Source organism: Ovis aries, chromosome 23, assembly GCF_016772045.2.
Source record: "Ovis aries strain OAR_USU_Benz2616 breed Rambouillet chromosome 23, ARS-UI_Ramb_v3.0, whole genome shotgun sequence".
Taxonomy (NCBI): Eukaryota; Metazoa; Chordata; class Mammalia; order Artiodactyla; family Bovidae; genus Ovis; species Ovis aries.
In genome coordinates this window covers 26,153,127-26,172,977 of record NC_056076.1, presented here as the reverse complement: position 1 = coordinate 26,172,977, position 19,851 = coordinate 26,153,127, and the positions used below count along the sequence as shown (strand labels likewise).

Here is a 19,851-nt window from a genome sequence, read left to right as displayed (position 1 = left end):
AACACTGTGGACTCGCATTTTCCTTTTTATTCAGTGTGTCATTGTTCATTAACAACATTCTTTTTGGTTCAAGGACACTGACACTGATTACATAGCAGGAGTTTTTGCTATTAGGAGATATATACGATAGCATTTAGAAATGAAGTGTCATGATATATGCAACTTTCAAATTATTCAAAATATACAAATACACAAATCATAAAAAATATACCAAGAAGATATTTGCTCACAATGAGAGAGCTAATGTGCCAAAATATGAATAGATTTTAAGTCTGGATAAAAGTTTGGATTTTTTTAAGTAGAAGAGGGAAAAAATCACAAACAAAATGTTAAAAACTGATCAGTTCTTACACCAAACCGCGGATAGATTCCTTTTTCTTCCATTGCACCCGATTTCAAAAGGAGGGAGGTGTTGCTCTCTAGTTCCCATAACCTATTCCTCCATCTTCATTAACTCTATCATTCAATACTGTCTATTTTACTCCATAATACACCCGTTTCCTTTTTCCTTTCTCTGAAACCACACTATTTCAGATTCATTATCCAAACCATTATGATGGCCTCCAAATTCATCTTTCTCTCTCCAGTATCTCTTCTCTATCATTTACCATGAAGCTTCCAGGACAAACTCCTTAAGCACAGCTTTGACTAGGTAAATACTGGTTCTTGGTCTGCAGTATAATACCATGCAAATTCCTCAACATGGCATTCAAAGTCCTCCACATTCTGCCAGTTCATCAACCCTGCTACCTTGAACAACCTAAATAATATACGTTGATCTAATCTGACTCATATTTGGCCTGAAAAATACATATCCCTTTTTACCTTCTTTGCCATCTACATTTCCATTTGTTGAGAAGGTAGTCATCCTAAAAATTTCAAAATCTACCACTTCCATGAAATATTCTCCAATGCTCTTAGTGTGGAAATTATTTCCCTTTCGCAGGACTCAAAACACTCACTATACACTTTTCCTACCGCACATACCTCAGAGTACCTTGAAACAGAAGCCTCATCACACCTGTGGGAGCCAGTCAAGATTTTAGCCTTCTTAGAGACAAAAACTTCTATTATCCATTTTCACCTCTCCTAAAAACTAGTACAGTCCCTAGCAGGGCTCAAGAATGTTGATGGATTGATTTTTTAAAACTGCAGTCAAATAACTGTTTCTGAAAATGGTGAAGAAAACTTTTTACCATCTCATAGGCTATACACTCACCCTTAAATAGAAAATATTCTAGATAGCTATCAATGAACTTATGTTGCTGAAGCATATCAGTATCATCATCATCAAAAGCAGAGTCTTCCAAAATGAAAGGCCATGGTGGAAAATATTAAAATCACTGAGGCTGACTGCATTTTGTTTGCATCAGATATAGTAAGTTGGAGACACAAATTTGTCTCCAAGAGGTTGCAATATTAAGACCTTTTGACCTGGGAGGTAATATGGTTACTGCAGTTTCCTGAGAAGAGACATGGCCTAAGGAAAGCAATGCTGCAGAAAGAGTATTCTGGAAAATGAATACAAAACTGACTGAAGAGAAGAAAACAGAAGTGCAATTAGAGGTATGGCCTGGCAATGCCAGGTGAAGAGGGTCAGGAAGGGAGTTATGACAGCAATAATAAAGACAGAAAAGCACAGATACAAATTTAAAGTATTAATATAACAAGAGTTGATTTAGGTAAGCTACAGAAAAAAGAAGAAATCAAGAATTTTGTATCACAAACATGTAGGTTCCCAAAGCACTTGTGTGCTTCTATTTAACATGTTGGTAGAAAAAAAAAAATCTGTTTTATTTCTCATCCCAGCTCATTTGGAGCCACTTAAGGGCAGAAACCATGTTGCACCCATCTTTGTAACTCCAGTCCCTAGTATAAGCACATGTGTGTGTGTATGTATGCGTGCCAAGTTGCTTTAGTCATGTACGACTATCTGAGATGACTCCCTGAGAGAAGGCCAAAGAAAAAAAATTCATAGAACTAAACTGATGACAATTTATTACATGTAAAAGGGAAGACTGAACTTGTACATGAAGTTCAAAGAGTACCCTGCAGTGGTACCTAATACACACATGTGTGAGTTGGACAGTCATCCAGAAGGGAGTGGTAATACTTCTGTTTCAGTATATATGAAATCTAGAAAGATGGTAGTGATGAACCTATTTGCAGGGCAGCAATGGAAACGCAGACACTGGAGACACAGTGGGGGATGGAGAGAATGGGATGAACTGGGAGAGTAGCATTGAAAGATATGTCTTTCTTTTTAAAGATGCATGCTGAATTATGTAGGAACAAAATCTCATGATGACAGAAATTTTCTTCATGGTAATTCAGCAATAAAATGGAGGAAGTGAATATGGCAAACTGTGAACTGTTAAATCTAAGCGATGGCTACGTAACTACTCAGCTCTGCTGCTCTACAGGGAACATAGCCATAGACAATACATAAGCCAATGAGCATGGTTGTGTCCCAGCTTTGGATGACATCTTTAAAAACAGAGTTCAAACTTATTTTCAAAGTTCCACCTGGCACAATACTGAATATGCAGTCATGCGGTGGATGTTCAATGAGAAATTTTTTTTTTTTTTTTCAGTTTTGGGACTTTCCTGGTGGTGCAGTGGATAAAGAATCTGCCTGCCAATGCAGGAGACATGCATCTTCCTTGTCTGGGAAGATTCCACGTGTTGCAGAGTGACTGAACCCACATGCCACAATTACCGAAGCCTGCACGCTCTAGAGCCAGGAAGCCCACGTGCTGCAACTCCTGAAGTCCGCACCTAGAGCCTTTGCTCCACAACAAAAGAAACTAGAGAAAGCAGCAATAAAGACCCAGTAGAACTAAAAAAAAATTTTTTTTATTTTAATTTTTAAAAAAGTATTGACAATAGCTATCTCTTCACTACTCTGAGGGTAAGATATTTCAGTAGAATCCAGTGTTTTCAGAGTCACATAGGATTCCCCTGCTAATGAATAATCTTTATGTATAGAGAAAACCACATAAAGATGTGATGATGTTGGACTCTCATTCTAGAACTGACTAGAGAAAAATGAAAAGTCTCCTTATACCTGATTTAAAGGAAAGGAAGAAGAGTTAGACTGTAGGCTATTTTAGTGAATTTTAAAAGTCTTTCCCAAAATAAAAAGCTAAAAATATAATTTTATTATAAAGATGTATCTTTTCCTCAATGATTAATTGCTTTAATTTTGGTGGTTATTTTCAGTCTTCCTGATTTTTGTTCATAATCTCCAGATCAATCTTCTGAATTCTCTTAAAATCAACTAATGTAATAATGAATCATATTTTGTATTACAAAATACAATCTATCCATCTGGTGCAGGAGTCAGCAAACTTTTTCTATAAAGGGCCAGAAAAGTAATTACTTTAGGCTTTGCAGGCTACATGGTCTCTGTCATAACTACTCAGCTCTGCTGTTCTAGAGGGAACACAGCCATAGGTAATACATAAGCCAATGAAAATGGTTGTGTCCCAATAAAATAACAAGGCAGTGAGCCAGACTTGGCCCACGGCTATAATTTGCCAATATCTACCTATCATTATTTTTAATTTTATTACAAAAATTCTCAACTATACAGAAAACAAAGAGAAAACCATAAGCCATCACTTAGATTTAACAGTTCACATTTTGCCATATTCACTTCATCCATTTTATTGCTGAATTACCATGAAGAAGACTTCTGTTATCATGAGATTTTGTTCTTACATAATTCAGCATGCATCTTTAAAAAGAAAGACATACCTTTCAGTGCTACTCTCCCAGTTCATCCCATTCTCTCCTTCCCCAATTGTGGCCACAATGTGTTTCCAATGCTGCCCTGCAAACAGGTTCATCAGTACCATCTTTCTAAATTCCATACATATGCATTAATATATGATATTTATTTTTCTCTTTCTGACCTACTTCACTGTGTATAATAGGCTCTAGGTTCATCCACTTCATTATAACTGAATCTGATATGTTCTTTTTATGACCAAGTAATACTCCATTGTATATAGGTACCACAACTTCTTTACCCATTCATCTGTTGATGGGCATCTAGGCTGCTTCCATGCTGATTCATGCTGATGTATGGCAGAAACCAGCACAATATTGTAAAGCAAATATCCTCCAATTAAAACTAAATAAATTTAATAAAAAATAAAGACACCTCAATAAATATATTAATACATAGAAATAAAATTATAATTAGCTAATTGGTATCAACTGCACATCAATTGTATAATTTTATATAATTATAAAATATAATCATAAATATAAATTAATCAATATAACAAATTATTAATATATACATTAGCAATAAAATGTATAATTCCTTAACAGCCTATTTAAAAATTTTTCCAAATATCCCCAAAGTTATTTCTAGAGTTGTCTTGTTCATATCAGGAATCCAACTGAGGATCAGGCATTGCATTTGACTGTTATACACAAAAAGAAAAGTCTCATTTAATCAAATGCTGCCTCCATCCCCCAGACTTTTTATTTGACTCATTGAGGAATAGTCTGATTTTAAACAACTTGAGCAAGATCTAGACTCAATACCTCTCATAGGAACACTCACATAGAGGCAAATACAAAAGGTTTTGGTTCTATTATCGTTAACATTTCTCTCAATTTCTTCTCCATTTTTAAGATTTTTAAAAATATCTTTCACCTATTTTTAAAACAATTTCTAGAGCTTATTATGTAATTTAGATATATATATGACACCAGAGGCTCACATATAACATAAAAACATATTCCAAAGAGTTTTTCTGGAATGTATGTGTCCACCCTATGGGTGCCATGTAAACGAAGGGGGATAGAACAGTTGCTTAAATAAGGCTTAAGAAATTCTAGATCAGTAGAATCCATCAGCTTCCGTGAAAGATGCTGATTACTTTGTCTTTCAAGAGCTGTGAAAAAAATATAGAAATGTAGACATGACATTCTAGGGTGTGCAATGCCTTAGAAAAGAGCAAAATCCTTTCCCCCAAGAATTTTGATCCTTGTGAAAAAATCTGTCCATTTTACCAGAAAACACCAGGAAAAAAAACAAAAGAGAAAAATCACCCCAGATTTCATCAAATTCCCATGAAGGAATGGACATGCACATACTGAGCATTGTTCACAGTAGAATCAGGATGAAATGAGACCAGGAAGATTAAGCAACATTGTACAGCACAGTTATGTTTCAGTGGGATGAGGGTTACAGAAAAGGGGACTGGAAGGAATGTTTAAGGAAACATGACCACAGAAATGAGAGTTGTGTGCTGTTGCCTCTGTTTTAGTTTCTTAGCTCACTGGCATTAGGAAATATGATCAGCAAGGAGTCAAATATAAGGGACTGGGCAACTGAGATAATAGGAAAAGAATCAAATGTGCTGAATGGAAGGGCAGAAAGCTGGAGTTCCCTCAATTGAGAAAAAGAATAGGGTAGATTTCACTAGAAAGAGCTGAACTGATAAAGAACAGCAATTAGGCTTAGGATAAGACAGAAGATAATAAAAACAATGATGCTCCAACCTCTTGGCACTGGGGCCATATGGTAACCACTGGCCATATGTGGTTGGGCTTCTCTGATGGCTCAGTGGTAAAAAATTCACCTGCCAGTATAGGAGACGTGGGTTTGACCCTGGGTTGGTTGGGAAGATTCCTTGGAGAAGGAAATGGCAACCCACTTCAGTATTCTTGCCTGGGAAATCCCATGGACAGAGAAGCCTCACAGGCTACAGTCCATGGGGTCATGAAAGAGTCAGACACAATTTAGCGACTAAACAAGAAAAATGGCCTCGTGCAGTTATTGGAATTTACAGTAAAAATTTTAGTTTCTGAGTTCTGTTTCAATTGCTCAATAGCCACATATGGTTAGTGGCTAGCATAATGGATCCACAGATCCACAATCGATTCAAGTGTTCTCCCAGATAGAGAACACTTCCACATTTCAGGAAGTTGTCTATTGAACAACACTGCTTTAAGGACATTAAGATGAGTAGGGAAAAAAAGGTAGAGAAGGAGATGAAGGAGGAGGAATGGTGATTCATAACCTCCCTTCTCCACTTGTTACCTAATGTCACTAGTTCTCATATGACAATTAAGACAGCCATTGCTCCGCAACATCCAGGTTCTTCCACACCTCCTCTCCAGAAGGCTCCTGGAGACACTGCTGCCTTACACGTGCTCCAGTTGGTTGGGATTGTGGAGCAAGTCATTGAGTTAGGGGTGGAGACAGGGTTGGGTGTGGGGAAGAGTCATTCCATGGATGAAGAGGACCAGTGTACATCTTAGCACCATGCCCAGAATTCAAGGTGGAAAGAACATTCACTTGCCACTGGGAGGCTTGTAAATGTATATCCTTCCATCTCCCATGCCCAGTGAGTCTTCAGCCATTTATGGTCAGACTTTCTTACTACTAATACATTGCTCAGACATTCTATCCTACTTGACTAATGAGAAAGTTGATCCAATTATTCACATCAACCAATTCCTATCATAAGTATTCTTATTCACTTTTTTTTAACCATTTATTCAAGTAAATATAGGCAGCCCATCTCCTCCTTCTAAGCTCCATGATAAAGAGCATGACATTTCCAAACCATTGAGGAGTAACCTTTTTAGCCACACACCTGTAGTGAAATGACAGCATTCTAGAGAACCTCTGACTCTCAGAGATACCCTTCCTTTCTGGGACAATTTTTAACATCCTTTTGACCATAATCAACATCTTACCAGATAGATCTCTTGTTCCAGACTGCTATTTCTAGCTCCACAGATTTCCTGCCACTCACAATATTTATACTAGACATTGTCAGGTGAAGAGGAGATTACCCTTAGAACACTTCCAAAGGCTTTCCTGCAACAGTCACTACTTATTTTCAAAGACTTCAGGGCTACATTCAGCTTCCTATTTGCATGTGTGGGCAGCATTTTCTCCAGTGTATTCCCTGTGCTCTAATTGGCTTACTATACAGATTCTTGGCTCTGTGCTTGGGAATCGTCACTGACTTTTAACCCACCTCACCTGAAAAACAGCTTTCTGTGTTTCTATTAGTATTTCAGGCTCTGATCCTCACTTTTTAAATTATCACTGAGATTTTAATTGGTGGTTTTGATTGTTTACATTTAATCTTCCCTAGTGATATTTTACATTTTATTTTACTCCATTTGAAAAGGACAGAACCTTAAAAAGAGAGAAATAATTGGGGAAAGAAGATATTCATTTAGAGAGACAACAGAGACATCCCTGGACTTTGGCTGGTCACTTAAAGGAAACTGTGATTTACGCAAGGGACCTTAAAATTGTAAGTAAAATTGTAAGCATGTACGTTTTGTTTGTTTGAACGAATGCTTAAAAAAAAAAATCCTCACTCCTAACATTAGCAGAGTTTCTGTCTCTTAAAAATAGTTCAGAAAATGACTGTTTCCTAATGTCCACTGAAATGGAAAGTTAATAATGTTCTATTGTGACCTGAAGGTCTGGCAATGAACATGGGTCACATAATCCTCTTTGAATAGTATAAACATTCAGACTCCACTTCCCTTTTCAATATGGGAAGAAGCTGAACAACCTATAAATAGAACCTGGGGTGAAAAACCCCTATCCACTGTACAGCTCTTCACACTTCTGATCATTCTAAATGCCTGCCACTGACAAAGGGGTGAATCTTCCCTGCCTCACAGAGAGCTGCCTTTCAGCTGAAAGAGGGTGTGTCCCTAAGTTTTTACCTGCGAGCAATGATGATCCTGTTAAGCATTTCAGGGAGACCAGCCCAAGTTTTTAGGGTGGGGATCTAGACAGGTTATACGTACCTTCAGACCTGCTCCCAGAGAAGGCAGAAACACCTCAAAGCCTGCATGTAAGAACATCTACTGAGAAATTATTTTTAAGCAGACGCCAGCTGAGTGGGGGGAAGAGAAAGAACAGAGAAGAAAAAACAAAACTCTCTTGATCTTGGATGTAAGAGAACCCAGCAGCGATGAACTGGCCCTTCTTCGGAGCAGCTGTGGTGCTGCTCATTTTCCTGGTAAGTGAATCCTGTTAAAAAGTTTCCATCATGGATCTCATGGTAAACAAGGGAGAACTTTCAGAAAAATGTTATTTTGTGTTATTTCTCACCTAAACCCATTAAAAGTTTATGCTAATGATAAGGTGATTTTTATGGACTTGAGTTTTAAATAGTGTTTCTCTCCTTAATTGAAGACTCCAAGATCATATTAGTGCATCAGTGTCAACTCACCATATCATATCTCTGACATCGGAGTCATTGCCAAGTCATGCCGGGGAAACACTGAACTTGGGAAAGGCAGATCACTACTTAATAGCGTTCTGTTGTTCAAATTCTCTTTTGCAGGTGGGCTTGGTAAACTAATCTCACAGGTGTATCTTGGTTTTTAATCTAGACATTTTCCCATACTTTTGGTATCTTTGCTGGTAGATTCACTATAATTTTTAAAATGTAAAAATAGGATCCATACAAATTAAAATCATAGCTGTTTGTAACTGGCTTCACCACCCAAACAGTCTCATCAGTTCTGTATGTGGTTGGGGGTTCATATCACTAATATCAGAAGCCCCACACTTCTAAACTGTAATTTTATTTAAAACATTTATTTAATTTCAAAAGAATGGCAGTATGGGAGATTTATAAATGACATAGTAGGTGAAGGAATGGCTATAATTAAGGAATAAGTATAATTATTATGATAATGGTTCTTACTACTGGAAAGTCAGTAATGACCATGAGACAAAAGTTGTACGCTTGATGGTCAGAGAAACTATAACAAAATACTTTATTATTGCAACCCTACATTTTATTAGTCTTCTCTCTTTAGAGACGACTTCTAAGTGCAGCATTAGTGTGTTGTATCAACTTCTCTTGTGTTGAAAAATTGAAAATTGTAGTCTCTTTCACAATAATGTTAATATAATACAAAGAGGCAAATGCCAGGTAAATTGTGTCTTCCAGTTTGGCAGGATGTAGCGCTGTGGTGAATATTTGTCTCTACTTGCTTCATTTTTGAACTGGATTGTTGGGTGTCTATAGTAACAAGTGAGATCTTTGATTCAACATATGCTGGTTAACTTGAATTCACTTTATTAATTGAGGCCATAACCAGCGGATTTATTAATAAATGAGCATCAGTAAGTGGTAGCTATATAGTTCCAAACTGCCCTTCAAACACTAGCCTTATTCCAGGGACTTGATACTGAGAATTTCATAATTTGGGACATGGCAGGGATTAATGAGTACCACACAGTATGTCATTTGAAAGTAGGAGTGTTTGTTAATTATGAAATAAGAAAATGCTTTTATTTTTAATTTCATATACATTTGATCTAATTCAGGTCCATTATAGTGTCAGTTGATTAAAGTTTATTCAGATGCTTATGTATTTTCATTGAATGTATAAGATGCCTTTTTAAATTTTTATGATTATTTCTAATTAATTACACCCTATAAAATTCCTTTAAATAGCCATTTGTATCTAGTCATTCTTCAGTACAGCATATCATTTTATCAAAACCATGTATTTTCATGTAACTTTCTCTCTTTGTAGAGAGATTTCTGGGCCTTTGTCCTTTATTTTCTGTGTCTGGATAGTTTTTGCCTGTTTGCATGTGAATCATTTGTTTTTTTGCCATATTTTACTTTGGAATCAATCATAAGTTTCTCATACATATTAGGAAAATTATTTCTTGAAGAACTTATTTTATAAAGAATTGAAATCTTTCATTTAAAATATCATAACTTTTTTTAAAAATTCACTTTCTAAGGTTTAGAAAAATCACAAGTTATTTCTACTACTGATTTTACCAGATGATCTGGATAAATATCCTTTGGAATTATCCAATCTATTTTTGCTTTAAAATACTGTTTCTGAATGTGAACCATCACTATAGCAAACTTTTATGCTAGCCTTATTCTGAATGTTTGCTTTTATCAATTAAAAAAAAGAAATCTAAGTCTTTATATCCTCTGCTCAAAATTAGTAAGTGAAAATCTACATTAAGGAGCATATTTGGGCAATTTTGAAAACTTTTAAGACATTTAAACTGATACTATTTTTAATGCAAACCCACTGAGAGCTGGGCAACCATGTATTTGCAAGTATGCTGTGTAATCTGCTCAATGTTCCTTTAAATTTTAAGAGTTTGTTCAAATTAGAGGGTTAGATAAGGGAAAATAAAGTGGAAGAAACTTCTTATGGAGGCCAAGCTTGCCACAGGACTATTCCATTATCTAGGCAAGGTGCCTGAACAGACACTAGCTTACAGCTGTTATAACATTGCAGGCCAAAGAAATGTTATTAACGCTACATTTATTTTTATTTTTCTTTCTTTTTGTTTCCATGAGATTGTTGTGTATATGGGTGGTTAGCAGGGGGCTGGGGAAGGTTAGAATGAGTTCTACACCAGAAAACAAAGTTAACTTTGTATCAAATATAAGAACTCTTTGTAAGTGGCTGTAACTGTGGTATAAGGGATGGCATGGTGACTGTGAAAAAAGCAAAGTAGAACCAGTAAAATTTTATAGTTCTATTGATTTCTAAAACTCACTGCAACTTCACCAGGTCCAATCGACCAACTCAAATCAATACAGATATCAAGGCGTCTTTTCCTATAAAAGTCAACTTCTGCAGCATACAAAGAACAAATAAACCTATCTTTACTACCAAGAATGATAGATTTCTTCAGTTGATCATACCAGCCTCGCTTCTCCCCTTTCCATGGTTAATACTTCCCTTAAAAAAAAAAACTTATTCTGACCACCAGATAAACTAATTCCACAGTTTGAACTTAGCTGAAATTATTAAGTATATAAGCAGGTTTTATTTGGAGTATTTCTCAAGCCCAGGGCTAAAATACACGGACTATAATATATACTTTATTACATAGTTCATCAACCTATGTGAACCAGAATCTTAAATTTCCATAATTGTGTTCATTGATGCCTAAAGCAAGAGAAGAACTAATGAACTAGTACAGATACAACAGAAGAGAAGCAAAGGGAGGGATCTATGCTTTCTCATGCTCATATTATAGTGATACATATTACAGATATCAGAGTTTCAGTAAAGTATTTTCTAGAAGATGGAAGTGGCATTTCTGTTCACCTGTTAAGTCAAATGTATAAATTGTATTTAAGCAAAATCATGATGCTCTTAAAAGCTTTGGAATTTCACAGCAGATTTAAGATCGGCCTGTTCTTTCACATTTATGAAAATAAAGAGTACAAATCTGTCATCATTTAATTGGTTTGAGTTGCTACAGAATAAAATCATTTGCTGTGGCTGATTAAGGTGATAGAAAAACCAAAAAAACTAGGAAATGCTAACTGGATAAATCTGATGACTTGGCTGCTAAAGGACAAGATTCACCTACTTAACAAGGCTCATGAATCTAGAAAAATAACACTGTCTATTCCCAGAGCACTTTATTTCTGATAATTCATCTGCTACACATTCTTCGAAAACGTTGTTGTTGGCTGCCTCCGTGTCCTAACAGGCACTGGCCTGACACTCGAGGCAGGATGCACACTTGGTACAGCAGTTAGACTTACTGTGCTCCCCACAGTGAGGGGGCCTTCTTCCAGAGCACTGGGTCATGTCACTCTTGCTGGCTATGCCTGGCATGCAATGTCCTCTAATGGACTTAGGCAAGTCAAAGTGGTTTAAATGCCACCAGTTGCTGGCTGTAAGTTATTAGAGAGCAGGTTCTGTGTCCAAGTCACTTCTGTATCCTTCATAGTGCCTTGCACCTGTGTGAGATTGCTTGGTAAACATCTAATTCACAAAGAAAAGGTAAATAGGGAATAAAAGAGGTAAATAGGGAATTTTTGGGTGGTTTCTATTCCCCCTCACACACACACTCCAAATAATCATGAGGGTATTACACATGAAAACAGCCACAACGAATTTTCCTGTTACTTTCATGATGCAGTATACATTTATATTTTATCTAAGGCTTGCCATAATATTTTTAGGGCTTAAGTCCTTCAAAAGTCCTAATAATAAAGCCCTGGTTTCACACATCTGATATGTATCTGTCAAAGAAATAAATAAACCAATCAACAAATAAGAAGAATGACCTACCAACATGCTGTGAACTCCAGCTATGGTCCAAGTAACACAAAGGAAAGACAAAACAGAAGGTTTTTTTTAAAAGAATCCACCTATCATATTTTGGCTTTATCTCAGGTTCATTCTTATGATATACATAACAGTTAGACACAAAATGTAATGCTTTAAAAACTGTCATGTGACTTTTGAAGGTTAATACAATTATTAAATGCAAGAAGTTGTCCTGACTACTTATTACTTTCAAGACCATTTTTACCATATGTAAAGAAATGTAAACCTCAATATCAAAAGAAAAAAAAATGAGCTTAATTAGAATCATTGATATTAGCATGCAACTTTGTGTCTTGTGGCTTAAAAAAAAAAAAAAAATATATATATATATATATATATATATATATATATAGGCTCCTAAAATAGAGATGCAGGGAGGGTTCATTGAGGATGTGTTTTAAGTGAATTATTCACTGCTTTCTTAGAATATTTTAATTGGAAAAGGGTTTAGTCTCATATACAGAGGAGGAAACTGAGGCACTGAATGGCTAAGTGATTCACCCCAACACCCATATCCAGTGGGCAAAAGAGCTGAGATGTACTCAGCTTGACCAGTCTTCATACCTAAGTGCATCTCCATCATGGTCTCCACAGAACACATCCCCAACACATCTCATAATCCAAACTAGTCCTCTAGTTTCCCCCAAATAACCTTATCCTTATTCTAGAGACAAAGTCTAAATTATTCAGGATAGTGTCCTTCAACTTCCCTCTCCAACCAAGTGACTTTCATCTCCAACACATGTCTCCCTCTCCAAAAATATTTCCTTGCACACTATTAGTAATTTAATTCTACTATCATATCTTTTTGATTTTTTTTTGATCACCAAATTCCTTGGGAAAGTGACCATTTTCATGTCCTTTTCCCCTCTATCTTACTCCCCAATTTGTTTCAGTCAGAAAGAGCCTGTTCTGTCCAACTGAAAGCATCCTATTCAAAGTCCTAGAAAACCTCAGATTTCTTCAGGAATCACTCTGCTCAGCTATTTTATATCATCTTATATGGTTCACACCCCATCTGTCTTTCAGTTTTCCCTTCCTTTGACATCCTTGATTTTGCATGACATTTTCTTCCTGTTTTTTCAGAAACTTCTTTTTCTCCTTTTCATTTCTTATTTTTCGTCCTTGTTCCCAGTTACATAAATGTAGGAATCCCCATGTTTCATTCTCATCCCTAGGCTGTTTCTTGGCTGTATTCTTGAGCGATTTCAAATTCTCCCATGATTTCAACTAAGCAAACTGAGCAGTTATTCCTCCATATATCAGGCCTGAAGCATCATTGTTCATGGAGCTGATGTGTTTTTCAAATAGCTAAGCCTCTTCACCCAGGCCCTTCTCTGGCATCTTAAACTTGCTGTGTTCTAACCTGCTGAATTCTGCTATGCCCTTGCTCCTGATCTGCCTGTTTAAAACTGCCATCACCTGAAATTCTTCCCTCTCTTGACTCCCACGTCCCATTGGTTCTCGAGCCCTGTCAGTTTCACCCATGCAGTATATCTCCCTTAATCTTTTCTGGTCTGTTCCCACTCCCCTTCAGCTCTGCATCTCTGGCCTAATTTGATGTAAAACACTCACTGCTGGTGGCCTGTAATCACTGCCTCTTCCCTGTGGTTGGAGTAATCTTTTAAACCCACAATTTTATCATGCCTTTCCCAAGATAAAAAAATTTCAATATTTTCCTACTGCACGTGGAGATTTATCGTTAGAATGGAAAAGGTAACTGTATATAATTTAGTCTATCCCTGTCATTTCACAAATGAGAAAACTAAACTAAGAGAATTCAGCAAGTACACTGAAAGTTCTCTGACCCTATGAATTACCTTGTTTATTTCATTATTTTGCCTTTGAAAGTCCAAGAATAACTATTTCAGTTTTGTTATTTTTTTTTCCTGGACTTTGAGCAAATCACAGTAAGATTATGTTAACGAAACATAATTTTAAGCAGACTTGGCAGTTTTTTAATTACTAATCCAGTTGACAGCCTGACTGTATGGTGCAACTTGCTTGGTCTTCTGCCTGAGTTGCTACTCATGGGAAAAAGAATGACCCAGCTTCATAAAGCTGGAAGGTTTCTTAGTCATCTGGCATAGCTCTCCAAAACAAACAGCAAGCACTGACACTTCAGTGTGGTAAGGGAAGCACAAGACAGATAACAGATGCATCCACAATTCTGTAACTATGAAGAAATGGCTCCCAGACAAATAAGATACCCCTACTCTCCAGTTCCACACCTACAAATTAGAGGAAAAGTGTTCATGAGTTCACAGGTAGCAAGAAACACACACCTGCATTAATCATTTCAATTCAGTGCCCAAGAGGGACTCTACAATAACAACTCAGTTACTTGCCCAAAGTAACTTGGACCATTTGGGTCATTTATTTTTCTTTCCCCTCCTACCCCACGCATAGCATTACTGTTATAGCTGTCATTATTGTATATAAGCATTCTTGTTAATAATTCACAAGGATATTATCAGATTAGATTAAAATCAGAATTATTTTGAATTCTCAAAGTTGTAATAATGTCAATTGAAAGTGAAGTCGCTCAGTCGTGTCCGACTCTTTGCAACCCCATGGACTGTAGCCCACCATGCTCCTCTGTGCATGGGATTTTCCAGGCAAGAGTACTGGAGTGGGTTGCCATTTCCTTCTCCAGAGGATCTTCCCTACCCAGGGATCAAACCCAGGTCTCCTGCATTGTAAGCAAGACGCTTTACCGTCTGAGCCACCAGGGAAGGAAAATGTCAATTCTTCATAGTATATTTTACTTAGAAATTTACTTGGAATAAGCCATCTTATATTACACATACCACAAACACAAATTTAGGCTGAATTGTTTTGGACTGTGAGTATGTGCTCAGTCACTCAGTCACGTCCAACTCTTTGTGACCCAGCCAGGCTCCTCTCTCCATGGGATCTTCCAGGCAAGAATACTGGACTGGGTTGCCATTTCCTCCTCCAGGGATCTTCCCAACCCAGGGATCAAACCCCTGTCTCCTGAGTCTCCTGCATTGGCAGGCAGATGCTTTTGCATTTAGCCCTAAATTAATATCCAAACCTCAATTTCTTCATCTTTAAAGTGGAAAGAATTATAGTATTGACTACATATACTACTGAAGATTGAGTGCATGGATTTCTCTAAACACATTTTCCAATACTTAGTTATCATCCAGTAAATTGTAATGGTGATTAATGATAATGATTGATATTTGATACCATGATAAAATAAAATAAAAACATAATCTCTTTATACTACTGATATTAACCATTATGAATTATGGAAAAATTCTAAAAATATGTACTTGGAGACTAAAATTTTATTTTTATTAAGGGTAAAATTGAAAGTGACTATAAAAAGTAATTATTACATTTTGAAATTACTATTATTAGTATTTTTAAAAATACAAACTATAATTTTCTTTTATCAGTGGTCCAGATAAAGTCTAATTATGATAACAGCTTTCATAATTAGCGATTCTGAAAAAAAAAAACAGAAGTTAAAATTTTCTTATTTAGGGGTGAATAAAAACTAAGAATTTATACCATCTTTAACTAATTTTAAGTTAAATTTAATGAATGTAAACAAATCCTTCAAATCCACACTTAATTTTAGATATTTTAAATGTCTTTAGTATATTGATATAGTAGACTTAATATATAAGTGTATATTTTTAGAAGTGCCTTTGTCTTTAGAAAAAAATAAATTATATGTATAATTTTACAAATCATATATAAAGATCAAGGCTAGAGCTGAAACTAGGGAGAGTTCTGTTTGACTACTTCATTTATTTGACAGGGAAATTGTTCAATGCAGGAGGAAAGATTAATGAAAGTTGCTTATACAGCAATTTGTCCTTACAGTCTTATAATTTATTTTCATTGCTGTGGAAGGATGCATTTATATCATCTGTTTTGTTTAGTGCCAGCAATAAAACATCAAATATGAACTCATTTTTACATGAAGAAAATTGTTTTGATCTCATATTTCAAAGCAAATTAAAGATTTATCATCTTCAGATTTTCAAGAATACTCGAAAATCTTCCATCTAGAACTGGACTGTGAAAAAGCAAACATTCCAAAGTTTTCCAGATATTTTCTGCTCTACATGCTTTCTTTACTTCAGATTTTCTTTTCTATTTCCATCTGTGGCTAGTCAGATCCCAAAACTATAGTCAAATATTTTAGCATCATTACATACTATTGAAATCACTAAATACCATCCAAGTGCTTTCAACTCTTCAGGCATAAGATTTACTAAGAGATCTTGAGTTCCCAGCCCTCATTCTCCCTGGGTTCTAGTTTCAAATATCCTAGCTCATATGATTACAAGTATCTGTACAGGCTAAGAATGAAAAAAAAGTTAACAATAAAAAGTATTGAAAAGAAGAGCAAAATTTAAAGGTAAAAACCAAACATAAAAGAATCCTTAGTATTGTCCTCAGACCTTGAGAGAGAAACCAAATCCACCTGCTAATGACCCACAAGACTGTTTAAATTTTTTTTTAAGCAATGGGATAGCATGAATTGTAGAGCATTCAATTAAAAATTAACTATTATGACTATCTTATTTTTTATAGGTGGTGCTGGAAGTTAACAGCGACTTTAGAATCCAGGTAATAGATAGCAAATTAATTTTTTCCAAATTAAAAGTAAAAAAAAATAGTTTGGGAGAAGTAATATATTTTTCAATGAAAATTTATCCTTTATAAGTAAAGTTAATGTTATGCTAAAATTAATGGATTATCAAAATTACCAATTATTCCTACTGAACATCTTCTCTTTCTGACACTGCCCTGACCTCTAAAATCTCCAGTGGAATGTGGATTATGAATAAAAGTTAATAGATACTATTACTTTGTCCTGCCCACCCAAGGTCAGAGATTATAACACTAAAAATGGCACCATCAAGTGGCATTCCATCAGGAGGCAAAAGCGTGAGTGGATCAAGTTCGCTGCAGCCTGCCGTGAAGGTGAGGACAACTCAAAGAGGAACCCGATCGCCAAAGTAAGTATCAACCCCAAAGCAAAAAACCAAAAATCAGAACAGACAGAGTTAAATTTTCAAAAGAACCTATCTTTGAAATATTTTATGAGCATATCTCACTGAGAAGTTATGATTCAGAACAAACTATAGCTATTCAGATTATAAAAATTGAAGCCATCAAAAGTGTAAATTAAGAAATTTATCCACTTGGGTAGACAGTTGAACACTGACTCATAACATTAATGAAATTAATATACACAATCATGTGTCACCCTAAACTCTAGATGAAAAAATACAGTGATTTAAACAATGAATTTAATGCTCAGCACATTCACAGGAACCATTTAAATGTGTGCTCTTTCTGCCTCATAATCTCTTAGAACTGACTTTCTACTTTTAGCTTTCTATGAACATTCACAATGTACCCTCTTTCACATTCTTTTTTCCCTTCGTTTTCCCTTATTTTCCTTTAGTAAACACCCAGTCACATGCACATGTGCACATAGACACACATGGAAACATCTCCACACACAGATTCACACATACAAACACATATATATATACATTTACACAGAGATTCCCCCATAAGATTGCTTATAATCATATATTTTTTAATTTCAAAGAGATCCCTGGTTTCCATAAAATTTATCTGGGGTGGTCTCTGATTTTTCTGCTAATACAGCTTCCTATTTTCAGAATTAAAACCTTCTACACTAGAGTTGGATAACTCTCTCTTGTCACCTACATAAATCCACTTAAAACTTTCTTCAAAAACCTTACATTTAAAAAAACAGTTAATCAGAAGATCAAAGTTATATAATAACATTGAGAAACTCCTTCAGAGGGTAAAAAGTTCCCTACTGGCCTCACCATTAGCACAGACATTAAAAATAATATGATCCATTCTAAATGTTGAATGACTGAATGCATGAATGAGAACTACACAGATTTAGATTTATGAGAGTGATATTTTACTTTTTTCTTATTTGGTAGAGACTAAAATTGAATTTCTTTTATTACATTGTCATGTACTGCTGAAAATACTAGAACTGTAATTATTCCACTTATCTAGGAAAATAACTCCTATTTCCAACATTTCTCAAAAGATAACAGGATAACTCACATTCAACAATTCTCCAGAAAGATAGTTATTACATCAAACAGTCGCACTTTTGATTTCCTCTCTGTAAGGTTTTCACCTGTGCTCTCTTTGCAGATTCACTCAGACTGTGCTGCAAACCAGCAAGTTACATACCGCATCTCTGGAGTAGGAATTGATCAACCACCTTATGGAATCTTTGTTATTAATCAAAAAACTGGTGAAATTAATATAACATCCATAGTTGATCGAGAGGTCACCCCTTTTTTCATTGTAAGTGCATGGATATGTATGTTCAGGCCTATATTACTTTTGAAATATCTTAAGTTCAGATCATATGTATTTGATTTCAAGAGTCCCAATATTGGGCATTTGTGGTTGTCTCTTATTTCATGCGCATCCAATGCCCAGAAACAAAAGATTAAGAGAAAAAGGAGTGTTTCCTTAACAGCCTTAGCAAAAGGGCTAACCTCTTGTCAGTTCCCGTGTCAAGCTAAATGTTTGTCAAGAAGAGCAAGTGCCTAACTTACTTCTTTATCTCTAATTCAGTTGAAAATATCAGTTCCTCTTAACTCCAATGCCAAATGATGATTTCTGGAACTCCAGATGGAGCCTTTCCTGAGTGAACGTACTTGATGATAAATTCATATTGCTCGACTCCCCTGAGCTCAGAATGTGCCCTGGAGAAACTTTAACTCACCCTTAACGAATCTCACTCTATTCTTCACAGTCACTGTAACTCACCCTTAATGAATCTCACTCTATTCTTTACAGTCGCTGTGACAAAACTTCAAACTCTCAACCTCATTTCCACTTTACGCAGTTGACCTGATGACCCACTTCGTTAAAAAGTCTGAGGCCTTCCATCACAAACTCCCATAATTAATTCTCTCTCCTCCAGTTCAGAAATGTTCTGAATTAAATCCAAAAAAAGGATCGATTTTCTGCTTTTTCCCAATGACTTACCACAAGAGCTAGCTATTTTCCCATAATTACCTGTCCAAGAACCTTAATCAATCTACTTTGTTCTTTCATCTCTCTTCTGACTGCTCCACTGGCTGCTAATCAATTTCCATCTATCACTAGGGTCAACACTTGTTAATACCTTAAAAACAAAAATAGAGAAATTTTAATATCTTTCTTTGATTTTGTAGCCTCTCCAATCCAAACCCCATAATTTTCCAAAATGCCTTCAAATAGTAATCTATGCCTACAGGTTTTCGCTCGTACTGCTTGTCTGTATGCCTCAAACTGCTTTAATTCCTTAGTCTTCTATTCCATATCGGTATTCCTGCCTTGTCTCCCACAATGTTTCCCTGAAAAGTCTAAATCAACATGCCAGCCTATTAGCTTCTCTTGAAACACATGCATTTTTGTATGAAACACAGTAAGTTCCCTGGGCTTCCCACATAGCAGTAGTGGTAAAGAACCACCTGCCACTGCAGGAGAGGTAAGAGAGGCAGATTTGATCCCTGGGTCAGGAAGATCCCCTGGCGGAGGACATGGCCACCCAGCTCCAGTATTCTTGCCTGGACAATCCCAGGGACAGAGGAGCCCAGTGGGCTACAGTCCATAGGGTCACAAAGAGTTGGACACGACTGAAGTGACTGAGCATGCACACACGCACAGTAAGTTCCC

At 36.0% G+C, this 19,851-nt stretch overlaps 2 protein-coding genes across 2 annotated transcripts in view; one reads left to right on the top strand and one right to left on the bottom strand.

Annotated features, from left to right (window-relative positions):
• DSC1 (desmocollin 1) overlaps window positions 1-19,851 on the bottom strand; it is a 357,493-nt gene that overhangs the window by 178,488 nt on the left and 159,154 nt on the right. The gene's annotated exons all lie outside the window — the stretch shown is intronic.
• The window catches only part of DSG1 (desmoglein 1), a 44,101-nt gene continuing 32,071 nt past the window's right edge, over window positions 7,822-19,851 (top strand). The window contains exons 1-4 of the mRNA XM_004020453.5: window positions 7,822-8,021; window positions 16,708-16,743; window positions 17,004-17,135; window positions 18,331-18,486. Of these exons, the coding sequence (XP_004020502.2) occupies window positions 7,974-8,021; window positions 16,708-16,743; window positions 17,004-17,135; window positions 18,331-18,486 (372 nt within the window). The 5' untranslated portion in view covers window positions 7,822-7,973. The remainder of the gene's footprint in view (window positions 8,022-16,707; window positions 16,744-17,003; window positions 17,136-18,330; window positions 18,487-19,851) is intronic.